At 38.6% G+C, this 21,096-nt stretch overlaps 1 protein-coding gene across 1 annotated transcript; it reads right to left on the bottom strand.

The window, feature by feature from the left end:
• Positions 1–3,436: 3,436 nt before the first annotated feature.
• KIF11 (kinesin family member 11) lies at positions 3,437–19,475 on the bottom strand. The gene is made up of 22 exons (XM_026051646.1): positions 19,390–19,475; positions 16,615–16,747; positions 16,385–16,482; positions 16,227–16,305; positions 15,721–15,906; positions 15,514–15,638; positions 14,357–14,447; positions 13,823–14,065; positions 13,608–13,703; positions 12,844–12,932; positions 12,288–12,375; positions 11,261–11,449; positions 10,144–10,351; positions 9,646–9,818; positions 9,233–9,355; positions 8,104–8,262; positions 7,620–7,759; positions 6,823–7,102; positions 5,623–5,845; positions 5,199–5,353; positions 4,766–4,876; positions 3,437–4,122 (listed from the first exon to the last, which is right to left on the bottom strand). Exons 1-22 carry the CDS (start codon positions 19,464–19,466, stop codon positions 3,997–3,999), a joined length of 3,192 nt encoding a protein of 1,063 aa, XP_025907431.1. The 5' UTR covers positions 19,467–19,475; the 3' UTR covers positions 3,437–3,996.
• Positions 19,476–21,096: the final 1,621 nt, after the last annotated feature.

The raw sequence follows: 21,096 nt of genomic DNA on the forward strand, positions 1-21,096 counted from the left end.
ATTTACTTTTATGTCTATTTTTAAAAATGTCAAGAATTAAGAACTAAAAGACAATTGCCAAGTTCAAAATTTAGTCTTTGTGCCTCCTTCTTATGAGCAGAGTCACCAAAGTATGACTTTAGGTATAACTAAAGAAATTAATAAAATAATACTTTGGAAAAAAAGGAAATAATCCTCCTTATTTTACAAACCTAATGTGGGCCATCTGAAAGCTCCTGGCTCTTTTGTAAAGTTTATATATCTTCTCTTTGACAGTGCCTGCAACAAAGCAAGCACACAAAATACCTTTTAGACCTGAGATTAAAAGGCAGCTCTGAGGAGAATGTGGGACCAAGCACTTGCTCCATTTTATGCCTGGAGAGCACTTGTGTATTTAACAATATTATACAATATTAATATTTAACAACATTATAAGAACACATACTTTTTTTTGGGTGGTTAGCCCCTTTACTAGCAGCTAAGATCATTTTAATAGCAGTATTCCCACCACAGAGACTCAAACGCTGTCAGCTGCGCCACGTTCATACTTACTTGGGGACTTCCAGCATTTTCAAATGGCAAAGCCCTTTTTCAGATGGTAAAGCTGCTGTGGATTGAGTTTGCACTAACCTACAAGAACAGCCTGCTTTGCTAGGTGGCCTGCAGCTCACCTACACCACATCACATAAAGCCTCCTAATGCAAAGCCTGGCATCATTTACGGTTACTTAACTTTATAAAGTGACTGTGTGGGTGGGCAGGCAGTTTACAGAGCATAGCCCTCTATCATAAAATAATAGTTTCTTATAGGAAATAAAGACAGTGAAATAGGTGTAAACACTTGATTAAAATATGTATTTATAAGATTCATTTTAAAAATATAAGTTTTTAGTGTTCTAGGACTTTAGATTCTTTTTTGCTGTCTCTTTTGAATGAAAAAGGAATTTTAATCTTTCATTTTTTTTCCACCTCCTTCTATCTTTAGTCTTTAACACCCCTTGTTTCCTGTATCCCTTTAACAGATGCTTGCAACGGTGCCTGATACCCCACAGCAGAGCAGAGGCTGAGTCTAGCAGCCAGCCTCCCTCTCTGCTCTCCAGCCTCTTGCAATCCCCTCTGATACCCGACCTAACCCTGGCCAGCACTCGCAGCCAGGCAGCTTCACCTTCGTTCCCTCTCCAGGCAAACACTGCAGCCCCCGCGATTCCTGATGCAGCCGTTGCCTCCGCTCCTCTATTTCCAATGGGAAGCAGGAGGTTTCCTTTCCTTCATTTCCTCTTAACTACCCCTTTTTCACTTTAAATCTGGTGTCTCTGATTACCAGGCTTCCTGCAGCCCTCTATCACTCTCCACATCCCCCCTTTACAAGCTCTTAAGCTCCCCCCCCCCCATTTCCTCATGGCATACTTTTTTAAACCAAGTGCAGTCCAGCATAGCTGCTACCCTCTATTTGGGGCTCCCTCATGCTCCCCAGGCTCATTCAGTCAGGGTATGGCCTTGTCTGTCATGCTGTTGAAAGAGGTACCTGTTCTTTTCATAAGTGACACTTCCCACCAAGAGAAATTCAGGAACTCATCTAAGAGCTTCTGACAGCCCTGGAACTCAGCTCAAGGCTGAGTCCAACCATCTTTGCTGAACGCAGCTCTTCAGAACAGTAGTCCTTGCTCAAGCCTGAATAGAGGCTTGTCCTCCCTGAAGCATAAGTTCAATAGTAGTTTTTGAAAGCCATTAACAGATGCTTGACAAAAGAGCCTAGCAAACTGTCTACGTCTGGGTCCTGGCTAAGGGCCAGTGCTCTAGCATCTCAGGAATGAGAAGCAGCATTGGAGCCACCTAGTGGGAGAAGAGGTCCTGCCAAGGAAGGCAAGACCAGGGCTGCCCCCAGGTGTTTCTTCATGCAGTTCAGCTTTATGACCTGACCTCTGGGCCCTATGGCTGATGAAATGGTGAGCTGTGAGGCCAGCGTCACAGCCAAGGCATAATATCCATGGACAGAAAGTGCAGTGCTTGAAGTCCATCCATGCACTAAGGCTTCCAAGCAACAGGAAAGCAGCCTCTGCCTATACCAGGGGAAACAAGAACTGCCATCATCAACAGGGGTGCAGGATCTAATGACAGGGCCCTTCTCAGGCACCAGCTGTTCTAGGCTGCTCACACCAATGAGCTTGTGACCTCCATAGGGGGAAGTGAGCTGTAGGGCAAGAGACATGCACAAGCCTCACTGATGTGGCTTGGGTCAAACCTAGAAAGCGGTTAAGTACTTCTAGGCTCAGCTCTCTTAGGGGAAGCTTCAACTGGCAAGCAATTCCCCAAAGTTTTGGAAAATTGCGCTAAACTTTCGTCAATGTTAAAAGACATCTGGTCAAAAAAAAAAAAGCCTCTAAGCCCTAAGAATACTTAGAACCATGAAGATTCTGGTGTCAAAATGTGACAATATTCCAAGTACTCTGAAAGAAGCATTCCTGCAGGGAAAGTTAAAAAGTTACATACAACTTAACAATGTTTCAAGGCCAATACCAAATACTGCTGTATAGAAGCCAGGTGTCAAAACACATAGGGAAGAAAAAAACACGCACCAAAAAGCAGTAAGCCACCCCCAAGCAGCACCCACAAAGTCCCCACACCCTATTTGTGAGGAACAAAGGAATATTAATTCCTTCATTCTCTTTACCTGGAGGAAAAAAAAAAAAACAAACAAACACACAACCCACACCATTAGCTTTGCCCAGAAAAGCAATCTACAAGTAATGGTCTAGCTCATCATGAGGTGAGAATGGAAATGCAAAGGAATTGTACCAACAGTGTCTTTCCAAACCAGGATAGGAATATGCTGTTCAGAGTACAGTACATCTGAGCACCGTGACACTTCCTCACACAAAGTAGAGAAAGGTTATCAGCCTGAACACACACACACGCAAACTTAAGCCTTCAAGCTATGCATAGAAAAATAATTTTTAGAAAAAAAATCACTTAAATTGATCAAGAGCCATCAAGAGCCAACTGATCAAAGGCAGAGCCCTTCATGCCTTATTCATACCTGAAACTTACTCAGTTGCTCCCCTTCCTTATTACATCCTAGCATAGGTTTTTCTTCAAGTTCAGGTAAGTGTGCAAATAGCAGTAAATCAAATACTTTAAGTGACTGGAATTTTATTATTAGGCAGCATAGGAGCTGCATTCATAACCAAGTTTTAATATTAAGTATCCATATCTTACAAGAAATGCCCCTACGTTCATAAAAAGCTGTACTTGACAAGAGAGCACCCAAACCAACACATCACAACAGGACATTAAGATAAGAGCAGAAAACTTAAAAAAAATCAGATCACTCCCCAACATAATGAGACTCACACATATTTAAAAGGCACTGAAATAAACTATTGTCTACTCTGAAACAAGGGAGGGAAAATGAGTCATGCAACCTTCTCTGTCAGCACAAGACTTAAAAGCACAGTTGCTAAAGTTACCAGGTTTATTAAGATGGAAGTCACATAAGCTTGTTTTACTGAGGGAAGAGGTGCTTATACATTTCTGTCACAAATAGTAATAGATTTATTTGAAGTATCCCAGTTACAGAAAGACAGCACTTGAACTATATCTATTTCAGAATAACAGGAGACAGACTAAAGCATACAGGGAAACAGAATACTTATTTACAGTTAATTAAAATACAAAATGGTAGCTGGTAAGCTATTAATGCTACTGCTAGCATTTTTTTGCATCCTTTTCTACTGTTTTATATCTACTGAAAAGCAGAAAAAGTTAGCTTACTTGACCATCTACATCTTTATTTAACAGAGAACCATAATCTTTTTTTTAAAAAAGCTGCCTGATAATACTTTGTGAGATATAGCATATAAAAATAGGACAGAGGTAGGACATTGGGCAGGCCTACCTTTGATCTAAACTGTGTATCAATATATCACTATATACAGAGACCGAGGATAATCAAAGAATTATGGCTCAGTAAACATCTGGAAACAAGTACTTCAAAACAGTGATCTGCCATGGATTTTTCTTAGTTCAGTGATCTTAGAGGAAGCTTGGATTTCGAAAGAAGCTGCTCTGTCATATCCTCTGTTTTGGTCTTCTCCCATGAAGATGTAGATTTGTTCTCTTTATCTTTTTTGTGACTCCTTTTGTGCTGTAAATCCAATTAAAGACATAGAAGAAATATCCAATTATTTCATTTGCATTCTCTTGACATGCAAAAGTTTCTTGCTCCTGTGCAATGCAGTACAGTGTTTTAAAGGGAAATTGTTAAAGCCTCAGAAAAGATTTTTAATGTTTTAAAAAAATATATTTATTGCAGACATCTGACACATCACTGTCTACTTCTAACTGAATGATGAAAAAGTATAAAAAGTGCACAAGCCAAATATACAAGGATCTACATCTATGTTACAGGAGCTGGAAGAAAATACAGTTCAGTCTTGCAAATTTATTCATTACTAGAAAAGAATGAAGAATACTAAAGTATTTACAAGGCCCCTTAGCAATTTCGCTTTTTTTTTTTTAATAAAGAAATATGGGATTGTGTCTAATCAATCATGAAATTCTCTCTCCATGGAAAATTATTTCCTCTCAGTCCAGGCAGTTGAGTATCTGAATTAGAATGTTGTTAATTTAGCTCAAGGTCAACAAAGCTTTATTCCCTAGGAAGAGTAATCATTAGACAATGCTGAATATCATTAGCAAGTGATTTTAAGAAACACTGCACTACTATGGAAGGATAGTTCTCTTTCACTCCTAAATATATAGCTTTTTGGAGTATCTGTGGAAGTTACCTGGAAAAAGGGAATGCCACCATTTGTGTTGCAGCATATGTTTGCATCCAGCAAGGACCTGTCACTGACAAGACTTTCATCCTGCACCACCTCCTCCTCTTCCAGTAAGTCCTAAAAAAGAAGTTTCCATGAAAGTGTATTTATATCTGTATTCCAAGATGAACATACAACTTGTGATCAGATCTGTGAAAAACGCGGCACACCCACTTTTCTGAAACAGGAAGAAACTAAAGTCTCTGAACAACTATCAATTACTTCTGTTTTTCAAAGTATTGTTTTCCTCACAAGCAAGGCACACGCAATTTCCAGTACTGCACAGGACTCAAACCTGAAACAATTCTCAGGTTCTAGTCAACTTCAACATGTAAAATAAGAAATATCCAAGATATGAAATTGATGTTTACTAGTATTATTTAACCATCCATATACATACCTGATCTGCATTCTCTTCCAGTTCCTTTTTCAAGCTGTTTAACATGGAATCAAGCTTTGTTTGATTTTTCCTTAATTGCTCTAGCAACAGTTCCCGGGGTTCTGTTCTCACAAGTGTGACCGGATAGACGTAGTTTCTCCTCTGTGGAGTTGTGCCTTAAAGAAGATGATATACTAAGGAAATGAGTTAAATAACACTCTCAGTATTATACATTTTTCTATATAGATATATTACTTGAATTAGATGCTCCATTTCACGTTACCTAAAAGCAGAAGTTACCCTTTGTTCAATCATTATTAGTATGCATTTTAAAAAGCATCACAACTGATAGCTGTATTTTGTTCTTATTAAATCTCACCTATAAGCTCTGCAGCTTATAAATTGTTTCTGTAAAAACATTTTAAGCAAGTCCTACTTTAAATACCTGTTGGAACATCCACTTTAAGGTCCTCTTGCAGGAAGCCATTAACCTGAGTCAGTCCCTGGTGCGCTTCCTCATGAAGTGCCACCTTCTGCTCCAGAAGCATCTCCTGGTCAACCTTTATCTGCTCAAGAAGGCCATTTAGTGCCTTCTCATCAGCAGCCTTTTGTCTATCAATGTTGTTAGCAATTTCTGCAACTGCTTTATCACAACTTTCTTCGGTTTTCTGAAAAAAATAAAAACAAGTTAACAGAAAGAGTCAAGGTTGCAGCCCCTTTTCTAAGATGTGGTGCAGGATTAGTGACACCACCTGAAATGAAACAACCGAGAGACCTCAAACAGAGGTTTCAGTGCCAGCGTTACATTCTCATTTTGAGAACTCTTTAGAAGAAAGCCAGTTTCTTAGAAAGTATGATCATTTTAGAAAACTACTCAGAGGAATAAAGATGATGTCATCTGGTTCAAATTAGATGCCTCCAGCTTCTATGTATAAACTGGCAAGGAATAAGAATTATAAAGTGAAAGCAAAAACAACACTACAAGGACCAGTAGTGCTATGCATTTCTTGGGAACGAGCAAGGAAGTCTGCATTTTTTGTTCTTCCCATCCTGAAAAATCACTAAGCATTCAGTATACATAATGTATAGGGGCATCATGAGACCACAAATGCTTGGAAAAAAGTTTTTCTGGAAGTTGGTGAAGTGTTAGCTTTGCCTGTTCCATCACATATTACAATATAAAAGGGGTGGGGGAAAACCTATGATTGAAATTAAAGAAAAATTCTCATGCAAGAGGTCAGAACTAATAGCTATCCAAGAGAAATTTTCTCCCCTAACACTAAATAAATTGAATTTTGCAGAATCTGGTCATTCTGCAAACCTCTTGGGGTTATAGTTGGTAGTTAGGGCTTTGCAATAAGAGATATGGTACAAAAAAGATACAAAAGTCTATACTATAAATGAAAGTTAACCATACATAAGTCAGGTCAATTTCTCTGACTTTTATACTTAACAGCAAGATTTTGAAGTCAAGACTCAATATCCTGAAATGGCATCTACTTAAGCCTCATAACCTAAGTCTATTGCAATTAAAGAGAACATAGTCTTATTCCAGTTGTAAGTGATACTAGTTTTATTTTCCAACAAATTCTACTCTAAATTTTGCATCAAACTATTGCAATAAAAAACAAATAACTACAGATACCTCTTGTAACCTGTGAAGATGGTGTTTCTCCTTGCTAAAGGACAACAGCTGCTGATCAGTAAAGCTGACTACTTGAGCTGTTGCAAATTCACACCATTTATCAGTATCCTGAGACATGTTTGTGAGATTGCAAAGAAGTTGCTGACAGTGGTCGGTGGATTCCTTCAGCATCTTCCTGTTCTCACAATTTACATCCTGTAGCTCTTGAGAGAAGTTATCCAGAGATGCAATAAATTTACTGTGATTAGAAGTTGTACTGCTGACTAGGTCTGTCGTCTTCCTGCAAGAACAGATTTAAGATTTTAGTGTTCAACTATTTAAAAATGTAGGTTTTAAGTTTTTGCAATATAGAACATTTTAAGTTTTTGCAAGATTTTAGAGATATCTTTAATTTTGAGAAGTTAAAGTGTCTCAAATAGGACATTAGGATCACGAGTATTCTGCAGTAACTGCAAGCGAGTCAGAGTACATTACAATAGTTAGGGGGCTTATAGCTCAAGCTAAGTTTTCACTGTAGGAAGTTCTCGAGTCCAGGCACACCAAAGGCTGTTCATCAGCATATTGCTCCCCAAAACAAAGCCTCTTATCAGCAAGACTCTTACTCAGGGAAAAGCTGAGCTAGGATTTATGTTCTATGCCAGAATTCACTTTTAATATACAGTTCTTGCCCAGAAGAATTTGTCAATATATAGAAATATTAAGAACATTTGTGCCCATTTTTTCTATGCACTTTTATATTGCATCAACATTTTTATCTTGCATCAATATAGATATTGAATAGAATAGATATTCCTTACAGGTGAACATTTTCTTGTACAGCAGTGATGGTGGTCTTCAAATTCCCATTTTTTGCCAGTACACCAGTTAAACTCTTCTGAGTTTCCCGAGCAAAAAGGTCAAGTTGGCTTTGAAGTGAGGATATTAATTCAGCTGTGTTCTATTAAGAAAAAGATATAGATCTTAATGGCATTCTGCATCAAAACATTGATAAAGGTATTCAAAATATACCATTTAAGGTATAACCAATACTTTAGCTTTATTATTTTAAGAATAAGACTTGGGAATATAGAAGATAGACATTTTGCTTTTAGAGGTATAGATAAAGATTTTAATGTGAGTTAGAAATGAGTAATTTTTGTTTGGCTACCACACAAGTTTCCTAAAAACAGCACAAAAGTTGATAAAAGGATTTATCATCATGAAGCTATTGACCTAACACTGTTTCACAAGGAATTATAGCCATTTACTGCTATAAAATTTAAAACAGAGTAGATAGGATACCTTCGTGTGCGCAATCCTTGTCATTTCTACTTCTTCTTTCAAGTTCTCACAATCATTCTGAAGCTGAGCAAAAACACTGTCTGTTTCTTCCTGTAATGCTTTCAGAGCAAGACTGAGATCTCCAAAGAAGGTATTTATTTCCTTTTTATGGCCCTCCATCTTTACAGAAAGAAGTTTTAAGTTAGATATTTGTGGTTAGATAGGAACTGGATACTTTTCCCTAGAGTAACTTATACAAATACAGAACTCTGCCCCATGGAATTAAAGGCACTTGTGAAAGGCACAAATGAAGTCATATAGGTAAGAGCAGGCAAATAACAGCAATTCAAAGTTACAGAGTGGAACTCAGTAACAGCTTTTTCCAAAGACATGCTTTGGCCTGCAAGAAAGACAAATCAGAAAGACGCAAACAAGATGCTTAAGACAAGAGCAAGAAGCAAGTGTTGATAGACTACAAAGAGTCCATGGTTTAAGCTTGAAAACCAAGGAAAAGTTTCTAGATGAGGAGAGAACCATAAAGAAAGAACATTCTATCATCATCACAGGCAAATTGTGAGTGACAAAACAAGGCAAGTTTAGCAGTCACAGCAGCAAGTCGTCAAGAACAAAGACAGTTTTTGATTAAAGGGAGAAAGAAAAAGTGCAAGGCCAGAGTTTTACAGAGTCAGACATGACAGAGAATAAAAATAAAAATTTAAGCAAAGTTTCTTCATTAGTTATTACACTTACAGCTACTATTAACAAGACAGAGTTACATTCCCTAAGAATCAAGATAACCAGTGAGAGTTTGGTATGGCAGCAGGAATATTTTGACACATATGTTGGTTATTTTAAATTTCTACAATATAGAAAGAAAATATTAGAGATATGTATGTTACACATAGCTGTAAGCATCTATATCATTCTTCTGGGGCATTCAAACAAATAGTTATGCCTATGTAAGTAGCAAATGAATTCATTACATGCAGAAGCAAAAGAAGTCTGAAAGAACTAAAAGGTAGAAGCACGAGATGCAATAAAGGAAGAGAGGCCAGACCAGTAGAAATAGAAACATTGACATGCAGCGGAAAACACAAAAAGTTTATTTGCAAGTTATAACAGAAGAGTACAAGATGATAATGACCATTACCTCAACAGCCATAGCAGAGTATTTCTTCATGTTATTCTGAAACTGACAGTTTAACCTCAGAACAAATTCAACCATTGGTGTCAAACTCTTTAACGCACCACTTAATCCAGATGTATGTGTCTCCTAGAAAGGACAGAGGTCGAAAAAAAAATCATGAAGAGAGTAAAGCAGCTTCTTTGTCTACATTTTAAATAAACCTGTACCTATTTGAATACATGCAGATCTGTGCTCAACTAATGTTTTCTACACAGTATATTAAAACTTACAGTAGCAGATGTGGAGTGAGACCCTTAGGTCAAACAGCAAATTGGAAGCAGGCAGAGATAAATGCCAAAAATGACTAGCTATTACTTATGGTTGCTATTCTGAGAACAGTTTTGTGTATGTTAAATAACAGAAGTAAATATACTAACAATCAATTTCATCAGTTCAGCTTTCGTATCAAGGGATAGAGTCTCATGTTGCAGTATTTTTTCAGACACAGAAGAAACTTCAGTAGACACCAGTTCTTTAATAGAAGCAAAAGATGCTGATACAATGGATACAAGGATATTAGCTGCTGAAGAGCTAGTAGAGAGGAGGTCACCTGAAAAATAAAAACCATTACAAATTTTTTTCATAAAGTTTAAGATAGGAACTCTATTGCACACAACCTTAGTATATCTTATTGCACAGGAAAGGAGCACCTCTCTAATTTAAGGCACATTTAAAAGATATTTGAGGAGCATAATTGTTTATAACAGTTATTTTCAATGAATCATACTAGTTGCATTATTACTGGTGCAACTAATTACTATATCATTTAAAATAAACACATACATTTAGTATAAAGTATGAGCTACAGGAAACAGTCTCTGGTATTACTGCTGCAGAGTTCAAGATAACAGATTAGACACAAATATGTCACTTACCTATAAAATTTGTGTAAGATGTCAATATGTGTTGCTGCTTCAAACTGTTCTCACTAACTGAATCTTGTATTTTGTTGAATAAAGCATTCATTTGGCTTGCAAAAGTATTTTGAACAAAAGCATTGTGCTGATCAACTGCCTTCTTCCGATCCAACTTTGCATGAAGACCAGATACATCTTTTGTAGTTTCTTCAACAGTACTAAGCAACTGAAAGTTTTAAAAATTATTTTAGTTAGTCTTTGAATTAGAAGTCAAGCATAAATTACATGAGGAAGAGCAGCTATAGCTCAAAGGACATTTAACTAAAAGCTTTTCCTTAGAAAAGGGATATTTCCTTTTGCATCAATTTACAACTGTTAGTTCTTACTCCTGGTGTGAAGTCATTGGAGTCCCTGAACACAAAAAAGTTAGCTACTAAGAACAATTATGACCATCACCAGTGAATGACATTCTCCATTATATAAGAAATTAGTTAGTCCTTCTCCATGTCCTTGTCTATTTGCCAGTAGATATTAATAAGTGATTTCCAGTACCATTTCTGCAATAAGAAATCTGAATAAGTAAACTGTTCACATTGATTTAAAAATAGAGGCTTCATCACTTTGCCTTGAAGTAGTAAGATTCTTTTTCTGCATGAATACCATTTCAGTGGTTAAGGCTACTGAGTAAAGCTATAAAGCATTAAATTCCAGGGGTAACAGGGCAAAAGTTTCAAGCTGTTCACTCAGTGAGTATGAAATACTACAAACCTCTAAAGCTTGTTGGCAGTTTTGCATCCCCTTTTATATACATATACCTTGTTATTTTTAAAAAATAAGTTTTTAGTAAGAAAAATTACTTATTCTGTAAAATCACTCATGACAAGAGACTGGAAAGCACTGGAACTCTCATATAAACTGATCTGAAGGTTGCTCCAGATGAACCAGCGTGCTTAACAGTCATTTGTTAACAAAGCCTTGCATTCTTAAGTGGCCTTTCACCATATTATAGAGAAGTTCATCTCTATGTCTTAAGTTTAGTTTTTGTTACTATTGTTTTAGCAGCAATATTTCCTTGAACAGCTTAAGAAAGGTAAGCACAGGAAATTAAAACAGTTAGATGTCAGAATGTGACAACCTCACTAGCCGTGCCATGAAGCTTTTCTTCAGTATTTTCCAAAACTGAGACCACATATTCTTCCTCAGCCAGATGAACCTTGGTTTCTTGCAAATCCTTCTGTGTTTCTTCTAGTTCTTTCTCCTTTATTTGCAGATCTGTTTTGCATTGCTCGAGTTCATTTTTATTAATTGTGAATAGCTCCGTGATCTGAAGAGGAAGGCAAATCAGTATGGTAGAGACTCAGTCACTCTCACATCTTTCAAAGTGTCAACACTAGAAGGCAAGTGCCATCTATAAATGAAGTTTTAGCTTTAAGATCAGAACATGTTAGATGTAGACTAAATTATTCTCTGTATGGACCAAAACCGTAACAAACCAATACTAGTTTTATTGTAATAATTCCTTGCTTCCTCATTCCAATCATAAGACCAAACCAACAGAAAAGACCCATTGAGAAAACCTAAGCATACAAAGGGAGGGAGGCAGTAAAGTTGATCAAAATGAAAATTTGGCTGTGCAGAGCATTTACATATAGCAGGAACTCTATATTCCACAGAGGAAGCTCCAACTTCCTGTATATTTCCAATTTGTTAATGTGAGCCTCTTCAGCCCTCATTCTCTGCCTCCAACCAGATGCCAATCAACTGACATGGTGCTGCTTCAGACCGATTTTTACTGAACACCCACTAGAGCAAATCAAAGGCAAAGGCTGACATTAAAATAGCTCAGCTTGAATAATATTGCATTCTGCAACTTCATATTTGGTATTCCATCTTTCTAGCTCCAAGGACTACCCATCTTCTCTCAATCTTCCAGAGGGTTGAAGATGCCCTAAACAAAGCTCTCCAAGCAATATTATCAAGAAAAATTAATGAAAGGTTGAAAGGCATAAAGAATTATAATATGAAAAACTAAACTATAAGTTTGGAACCTAAGGCACAGCACAACCCTACAAGAATGGTGTTTCTTTAAACTGTTTTCCTTGTTCTCCAAAGACTTTGGGAAAGAGGGAAAGTCTAGGTCATATGTGAGACATTTGACTTACTCTCTTTACTTCTTCCTCCATGACACTGATTTTGTCAATATACTCTGCAATTTGTTCTTCCTGAACCGTCAGCTTTCCATTAAGAGCTCTAAAACAAGAATAAAAAGAAATCAGGCAAGAGATAATTTTATCATTACCTATTATTTTTCATGTCCAGTCCTTTCAATTAATACTGTTTACTTCCTACATTAAGTTAATACTGCCTACTTTTCATGTAATGCATAAGAATTTCTTATTTAAAGCTTCTTGTGTAAACAAGTCATCTTAAAAAAACATCAGGTTTGCTCTTTTATTAGAAGTTTCCACCCGATAAGTATTTGTATGCTATAAGTCTGTTTCTTGACTTATAGGAAGGTCTGACTGTAAGCAACCTCAGGAGAGGTCTACTCTTTAGATTTCTAAAAACTAATTTCTAAAGAATAGCTTAACTGGTCTGTTGAATTCCTTTGACAATTGTTAGTTTTCTGATGTGAAAATAGACCTACAGAGTGTTTGTGTATGAGGATAGGTACCAGTATTCAAAAAAAGGTTTTAATTGGAAGTTTTGAAGACTTACTCATAATTTTCAAGGGAAATATAGACTCCATTTTTCTCTCGTGCAGCAGCGAGGTCTCTTTTTAGACGCTCAATCTCTTCAGTATATTCCTGCAAGGGAGATGGAGGGATAAGACACACACATATATCCAAAATTAACTTTAATTACACTAAATTTTGTTAATTTGTAACAGATGTTTCAAAGATAACTCTATGGCAGTTTTGCATAAACACATGAAAATGTTCCAGAATCTAATAGTTCACTTATGTTCAAACAAGCTCATTATAGCAACATTTAAATTTATATCATTGGATGTACATACAGCACAAACATTTGAATTATCCTTGATTGCATTTAAAAGCTTAGAATGAGTATTCTTTACTAATTGTTTCAATTCATCTCAGTCATTCATATTTACTGACCTGTTTAGTTAGTACTTTCTAGGGAATGAAGCTGCCAATATAGAAAGCACAGAAAAAAATGTCATCCAGAGCTGTTTGGCAATTCTACGCTAACTTGTAAATAGGTAGCCCATACACAGAGTTCTAGCTACGTGTAATAACCACCTCTCCACCTTGAGTCTTGGCAGCAGTTTCAGGTTCCACAAAGTGACTAATACTGTATCAGTGGGGGAGCTTTGTCTGGAAGAATCAGTTCAGCAAATCAAATCAGCTCAGAACAGTACTGTTACTAGTTAGTTTCTGCCTAAGTGCAGAGTAGAAACTATGTGAACAGAAACAACCAAGCTTACTGCTGAATTTTTGAAAAATACACATCTAGCTTACCTTAATAAGAGCTTTTTTTGTCAGCTTCTGATTAACTTCAGGCTTGTTCAATATGTTCTTCGCTCTGTGGGCATATTCCAGTGTACTTAGCGTTTCCTGTGATAAATATAGTATCAGATAAAGTTGAATAGCTGATTTATGTTTTCATATCCTCTGCAGAATATAGAATCTATTATAGGTAGATACCATCTACCTATATTCAGGATAACATTTACCTCAAGATTTATAGATGCAGGAGAAACAGTAGCAATTATTGATGTTTTTGTTCGTCCTCCAAGAGAATCTTGAAGAATTCTTGTGAGTTTAGATTCCCTGTATGGGATGTGCGGGGCTCTTTCTACAAGAGCAGTAATAACTCTTCCTAGAGTCAGAAGGGACTGGTTGATATTTCCAGCTTCACGAGCCCTTTTGTCAACTGCCCCAGACCGACCAATGTTTTCACTTCCTGCGAGATCAACCTAAAACACCAGAGGAAGGACATTCTTGTCTCAAATCACCATGAAACTTGTTTGACCCGTAGTGAAGCAGAACACACCTACATGAACAGTCCTACAAGTACTTATCCAGAAGAAATATGTAATAGCATGACAGATGTTTCTCAAAGTGACATAAACATAGTTCATCTCTTGAAGATAGATCACTACTAGACACTGGAAAAAAAAGCCCAGATTCACAGCAGAACAAGGTCAGGTAATTCTGGCTCACTAACTTCAGGAATAGCATCAATGAAATTTAATTCCAATACTTACCAAGTTTAGTTTCCCAATTTTAACAAGCTCTTCTCCATCTATTGTAGTTTCTTTCATATGGATGGTAATAGAAAACACCGAGTGGGAACGACTACAAAAGAATTCAATTTCAGATATAATATCCAAATGAATCAATTTATCTGCTTGCTACAGGAGTCTAAAAATTAGCCAGATATCACTGGTCTTTAAAGAGAAATATTTTGACCCAATAAATGAAATTTACACTTGCAATACTCCATGAAATTCTTCCAAGTGCATTTTTTTGTATAAACATAATATAATGTATTTAAAAATAACAAATAAGCAGCTGGATGAACTTTGAAAAGAGAATCTTGTGCCAGCCTATATAAGGACAAATTTTATAATAGTATTTTGAAATCCCAGCTTTACTAAAAAATCCTACAATAGCACTTTCTGTGAGTGAGGAAAGGACATAGGAGACTCCTGCACAGAACTTTTACCTGAACATACTGAAGAACTTTTATCTGAACATAACTTATCCAACATTCATACTTGCTACTCGCAACTTTAACAACATGTTTTATCAGCTAAACACAATCTTCTAAACTAGCTTTTTTGAAGGTGTGCAATATCTGACAGAGGATAATATACTCATGCCAGGATATACAAAACATACACATTTGTGACACAACAAGTCACAAATACCTGTTGATCAGACTTTTAAGTTCTTTTGTTTCCACAGGCAGTTTTGAAAAAGGTAATGTATTAGTTCTAGGTTGTAACTAATTTTCTATACGCTCCATAAAGAACAATCTGATTCTTAGAATGCAGCTACAGTCAGGTGAAATTCCAGGGCTACTGTTCCAACTAGATAGTACATAGGAACAAGTGATATCTGTGACAAAAATCACCCTCTAAACAGGGAAAAACTTAAGCAGATGATCATGCATCTCAGATAAGAACAGCTTGCCCCTAAGATGGGAGGCTTCCAGATTGTATAATGCCTTTTCATATACATAATAAGATTTGTCATCCCACATAATGCAAAGAAAGAGTTATAATTGTGGCTTCTAATCCACATTTAATAACAAGAATAGCAACATACAGTCACAAGATCAGGTTTTCTTCAGCTTCAACATCTTTTACCTCTTAAGATCTTGTTAAAATAAATTTTCTGAAATGAGAAAAATCTGTACCTGGAATATGCATTCATATAAGTAGCTGCAGTGGTTCTTTTGGCTGCACCCCTTTCCAAGATTTGATACACTTCATTTTTGTTGTGTACAGTTATTTCTTCCAAGCCTTTAATAATTACGCCTCTCTGTCAAAATAGATTTTTTTTTTTAAGTCTCTCAATAGTTTCCAAAGCCTTTAAATAGCAAATGTGTGGAGAGAGCATTTACCTTGTTTCGAGGATCATCAAACATCTGCAGTCTTTCTCCAACATCAGGAGAAGGATTCAGAAGATCAAAAAGCTCCTCATTGTAGATTTCCAAGAGAGACACTTTCACAGAAAATTCAGTACCATTTTCTGTGAGTTTTTCAAATATTTGATGCAGTGTACGAGGTATTATACCTGCTAGTGGATCCTATAAATTTAAACATTTATAAAAGAAACATTTAATACATATGTGTACTGAAAGGGATTGCATGGAAAGGGAAAGAACAAGAGTCTGATATAAACAGGAACACTCATACGCTTCATAACTGCTGTTAAGATTTTTGTGTGTGCTCTAAGGGTTGTAAACTTGGATCATGTAAAATATTGAGTATTTGCTATTCCCAGTCTGGTTAAAGAAAGCCAGTTGCAGAATTCTCAAGAGATAACCTTTAAGGTTATCATTAATACTCTGCATTATCTGAGAACCACCATAAAGCTACAAACGAAATCTCAGGAGTGAAAGTTCACCTCTTCCCATGTATATTCTTCATTCGGTGACCGCTCCCCCTCCATTGTGAAGGTCTTTCCAGTACCAGTTTGGCCATATCTGAGAGAATGAAAAATTAAAATGTAGACAAACTAAAATTAAAACAAAGTTTCTTATTAATCATTTTTGGATTACTTACGCAAACACTGTACAGTTGTAGCCCATAATAACTTCATCCAAAATGGGACACACCACACTCCGATACACATCAATCTGCTTTGCCTGAGCTCCAAAAACCTGTTGGGGCAAAGACAACAGGTCCCATTTACCAGCAGAGCACCACACAGCAACATCCAGTACAAGCAGCTGACTGCATTAGAGAAGTTCACTAGCTTGTTTCTGGAAGGCCTCAACATGACAGGGAGTTACCATATCAAATGTGTAGGTCTTCTTTGATGTCTTGTCTGTGACTCCTCCAGTGCGGACGCTAACTTCTTTTCTTGCTTGATCACAGTCTATAACAGCATAGGAGCTTGCTTTACGTTCCGAGGCATTAAAAGGCCTAAAAGGACAGAAATTAAGACTGCTGTATTAACAATATTACTGACAAGAAAACAAGCATCAACATAGCAATATTGCTCAGTTTAAGAAGCCACAGTATAATAAAAGGATAAAAAACGAAGATTTTATATTTATCTCAAAAAACTGTTCAAGAAGAAACCACCACAATTTGCTTTTGAGACACTGCTCTACTTCCATTTCCCTGGAAGAACTTAAGCACATATAGCTTTTACTTTGTTTAGAGAAGTATATTTAAGTAATCCTGTAAACATGCTTACTCTGTGTTAGATGTACATATGACTTAATTTGCACTTAAACAAGTTATGCTCTGACCATTTGAGAAGAAATCAAAGATGAAGATGCTTACTTACACCACTTTGTGTTTCAAAAAATAAAAAATTGCACAGGGAAGGAAAGGCAGTGATGAACCAAACTGGTTCACTTTAAAAATTCTCTTTTTCACTTGCACAAGTGATGAAACATACATTTCACACTGGTGACATCCACTCCACTCCTTCTAAAACACTAAACATAAAACTTACAGCACAAAAGCAGAGAGCCCTACCAAGAACTTCTATAAAACTGACTCTAAAGATTATAACTAGAACATTACAAGATACTTCGGCTGCAGTTGAAGGAGAAGGGCAAAAAGCCTACCCAGCTTTTTTATGCAAATTGAGCTGTAATTTAAGGTTTTTTTAATTTAAGGCACAACAGAACATTTAGTATTGTAAAGGTCAGTGTGCTGCTTCATCATTTAAAGCACTGGTGTGTGGAGATGTTATGCAGCATTGTGTGCAAGTCAGAACTTGTGCATACAGTTTTCCTTTCCAGCACTAGCAATAATTTTGTGCAAAGTCAAGAAAATGACCACTGGATAAAACTAGCAGATCCACGTGTCAGTTTATTATTCATTCAACAGTGTTATCACACTGAATGTAAAAGAATAGCCAACCTGAGAACAGAATCTTTACGATCTAATTTAATATATTTTAATGGCAGAGATATTTCAAATGCTGCATCTTTAAAGGTTAAATGATGCCACAAACTTGTGGCATTTGGAGTTTCCTGACTTTTGTGGCTAACATTTCCTCCTCAGCACAGCGCTGAGGCTGAAGTGTCAGATTCAGTGCAGACCACTAGACACTTTTCTGCAAGACTGACAGCAACAACGGCAGTCAGGTCACTACTGTGAGAGCCAACAGTCACAACCATTTTGCTCACAAGGGCAAGTTACAGCATCAGTTTTGTGGCTCTTACAGGAGGCTGAACAACCACTACAGTCTGCTCTGCAGTGATAAAGCACTGAACCAGTCAAATTCGAGAGACCTAAACATATGCTGCCTAACAGTGGGTCACAGTGAGAACTCAGGTATGTGCAGCAGTTACCACCTGCCTCCAGGTGAGCAGCAGCCTGGTCAGCCCCATAGGCACTAGGTGCTGCCCTCACCCCACCAGGTGAGCCAACCATAGCAGACTAACATACATCAGCACATCTGGTATGAACTTCCAAATCCAGGGTCTGGCTGACACATGGTGAGTCCCTGCTGGAGAAGGTTTTTAAATAAGCACAGGCGCATCTGCTTTTGCGAGCAAACACACATTTAAAGCAGTATCAAAAAAAAAGAACTGAACTGCAAGAGCAAGCAGGAAACAAGCGGATTTTTAGGGAGTGGGGAGTAAAAAGAGAGCTTGAGGTAAAATTCAGACCAGGCTATTAATCTCACATAAACACTACACCACTAGCAAGCCTGAAGTGAGTGATATATTGAGCAATACACTTACAATATACGTTGATACTTAGCGAGGACTACCCAGAACCACTGAGCAATAAGCAGCTGAAAAAGAATCATTACCCTTCACAGGATTTAAAACCCAATTGTTTCAGGAAATATATTCTTCTTTCACAAGTCCTTGATTTAATTCAACCTTTCCACTGATCTGACAGCAACTATTTCAGTGTCTTTTTTGCTATTTTACAAGAATAAAAATAGCTTATAGTTTCTCTTTGCATTTGGAAGACTAGGGCTTCCAGGCAAAAGATTATTAAATTATTAATGCACTATTAATTCATCTCACCAGCCAAGATAAACAGTAATTAGTCATTACATTGAATGCTGACTCCTCAGCTTTTTTGTGTAAATCCAGGTAACAAGTACAGCTGAAATTACACAAGAGTCCGAAAAAAAATAAAAGCCGTTGAGCTGAACTGTAGCTGCTTTCTCTCAGGAACTTAGCAGATGGTATTTCAGGCTTCCCGTTTCCAGCACCATCAGACTTCTCTCTCGTAGCTCATATTTATCTTCCCTAACTTTAAACCGGCCGTGCCTTTGAGCCGGCTTAGAAAAACGGAGCGTTTTGCCTCCTTACACCTTGGAAAAGCTTTCGACAGATCAACCCGAGCCTCGAGGATTAAGGCACATCACAGCGCACGCAGCCAAGGCCCCAGACACGCGTTCCAAGGCGCAGTTCGGGCGATGCCCGCGCGCACAGACACGCGGATGAGTAACCGTGGTGAACAACTCGCCCCGTCCCTTTTCCCGGGGCCGCCGGTGGCGCCGCTGCGCAGCGCCCTGCCAGGCCCCCGCCGCAGCCCCGGGCCGGGCCCCCAACGGCCGCGCGCAGCTGCAGCGCCCCACGTACCTGCAGCGCACCACCACCTGGATGTTCTTGCCCTTCTCGTCCTTCTTGCCGCCGCTCTGCAGGCTCAGGGAGGCCATGGCGGAGCTCGGCGCGGAGCTGCGGGCGGAGGGGCGCAGCGCGGGGACCGAGCCGGACCTGCCGCAAAGGCCGCCGCGCCGGGGCTGGAGCCGCGCGCGCTGCCGCCGCCGCCGCCTTTGAACCACGCGCCGCCCCCCGCCGCGGCCAATCAGCGCGAGCCCGCGGGGCACCATGGGAGCCAGTTTGAAATTTGAGGGTGGGGCGTAGCTGCTGATGATGTGTGCTCGACGTGATGACGCACGACGGCAACTGCCTCAGCACGGCACGCAGTGCATGCTGGGGGCTGTAGTGCCCCGCCAATACCCGGGGCTCACGTGACCATTACCGGGACAGCAGGCGCCGAGTGACGGTTGGGCGGGTGGCGGCGGCCGTTAACGGCTTCGCGCTGCCTCCCAACCCCCAAAGGAGCTCAGACGCGCCCAGATAGTGACGCCAGGATAAGGAATCCAGCAGAACAGGGAATAAGTAAAAGTGAGGCGAGGCTAGAGCTAGACCCAAGATGAGGTGGATCCCGGGATCCCAGCCACGCAGGGCCGCGTTTGCTTCGTTACTGGCAGCAGCCACAGCGCTGAGGGGCTCACGCTGCGCTCACTGGAGGAAAGTTTTCCCGAACGTGCAACTCGGGCTTTCGCGACGCGGTTCTTCCCCACTGCTCACAAGGGGGCAGTAGAGAAACTCACTGCCGCCTGCTTTGCAATTACGGCAATATTTGAAGACATCAAAATTTCTCACCTCAATTACTTTTTTTTTTTTTTTTTTTTTCCTCTTCTGGGTTACATGAATCGACTCATTTCATCTTCCAATACAGGTCTGGGCCTCAGATCACTCTTTTCCTCTCCCTACAGACTCTGTAGCTAGTCCATATATTTCTTTAAATATGCTCAAAATTAAAGGAAAATACTTAGCAAATGCCAGGTAGAATGGCAGATTTGCTTTCCCTAATTCAAAGATCGTATCTCTGCCATGCATGGCATTCACCTTTCTCACCACAGCATTTTGCTCTTGATTGGTATTCAGCTATGATCCACTGCAGTGTCCTACACACCTGCAACAGAACTGCCAACCCAGGTGTCTGCTGCCATGCAACTGCACTTCATTGTCCCCACCCAGAGCTTTGCACTACCCCATTGTTGAATTAGATACGCTTTAATTCAGATTGTTCTCCAGACCAGTTCATCAACTTCACTTCAGGTCCTACCATCATCGTCGGCTTGTTAAGGTCCACACTATTGCAATGTTTTGAGTTTTGCTGTTGCTGTTCTAGGGCCATCCCAGATGCTGAAATTGGGATTAGTTGTCTGTACTTATCAGGCCACCCTAATCCTTTCTCTTATTGTTTTGAGTTGTCTGTTCCCTTTACCCATGACTTTGAAACGATTCTTCTCCATGAGTTCTTTAAGATAATATTTAATGATTCCTGACCCAGAAAGCTTTCAGTAATTTTTCTGACAGTGACATGAAGCAGCATCACATTATGCTCCTCTACCATTTATCTCAAAAGTTAAAACAATGTCAGAGCCAATCAGTCTTATAAGAGGCACAGGAAACAGTATCTGAGCAATACATACATTTTAATAGAAAAGGACATGAAGTCTTGAGTTTCTCCTCTGCTCTGAGGGGAAATCGATT

Source organism: Nothoprocta perdicaria, unplaced genomic scaffold (assembly GCF_003342845.1).
Source record: "Nothoprocta perdicaria isolate Ctin4 unplaced genomic scaffold, notPer1 scaffold_111, whole genome shotgun sequence".
In the NCBI taxonomy this organism is placed as follows: domain Eukaryota; kingdom Metazoa; phylum Chordata; class Aves; order Tinamiformes; family Tinamidae; genus Nothoprocta; species Nothoprocta perdicaria.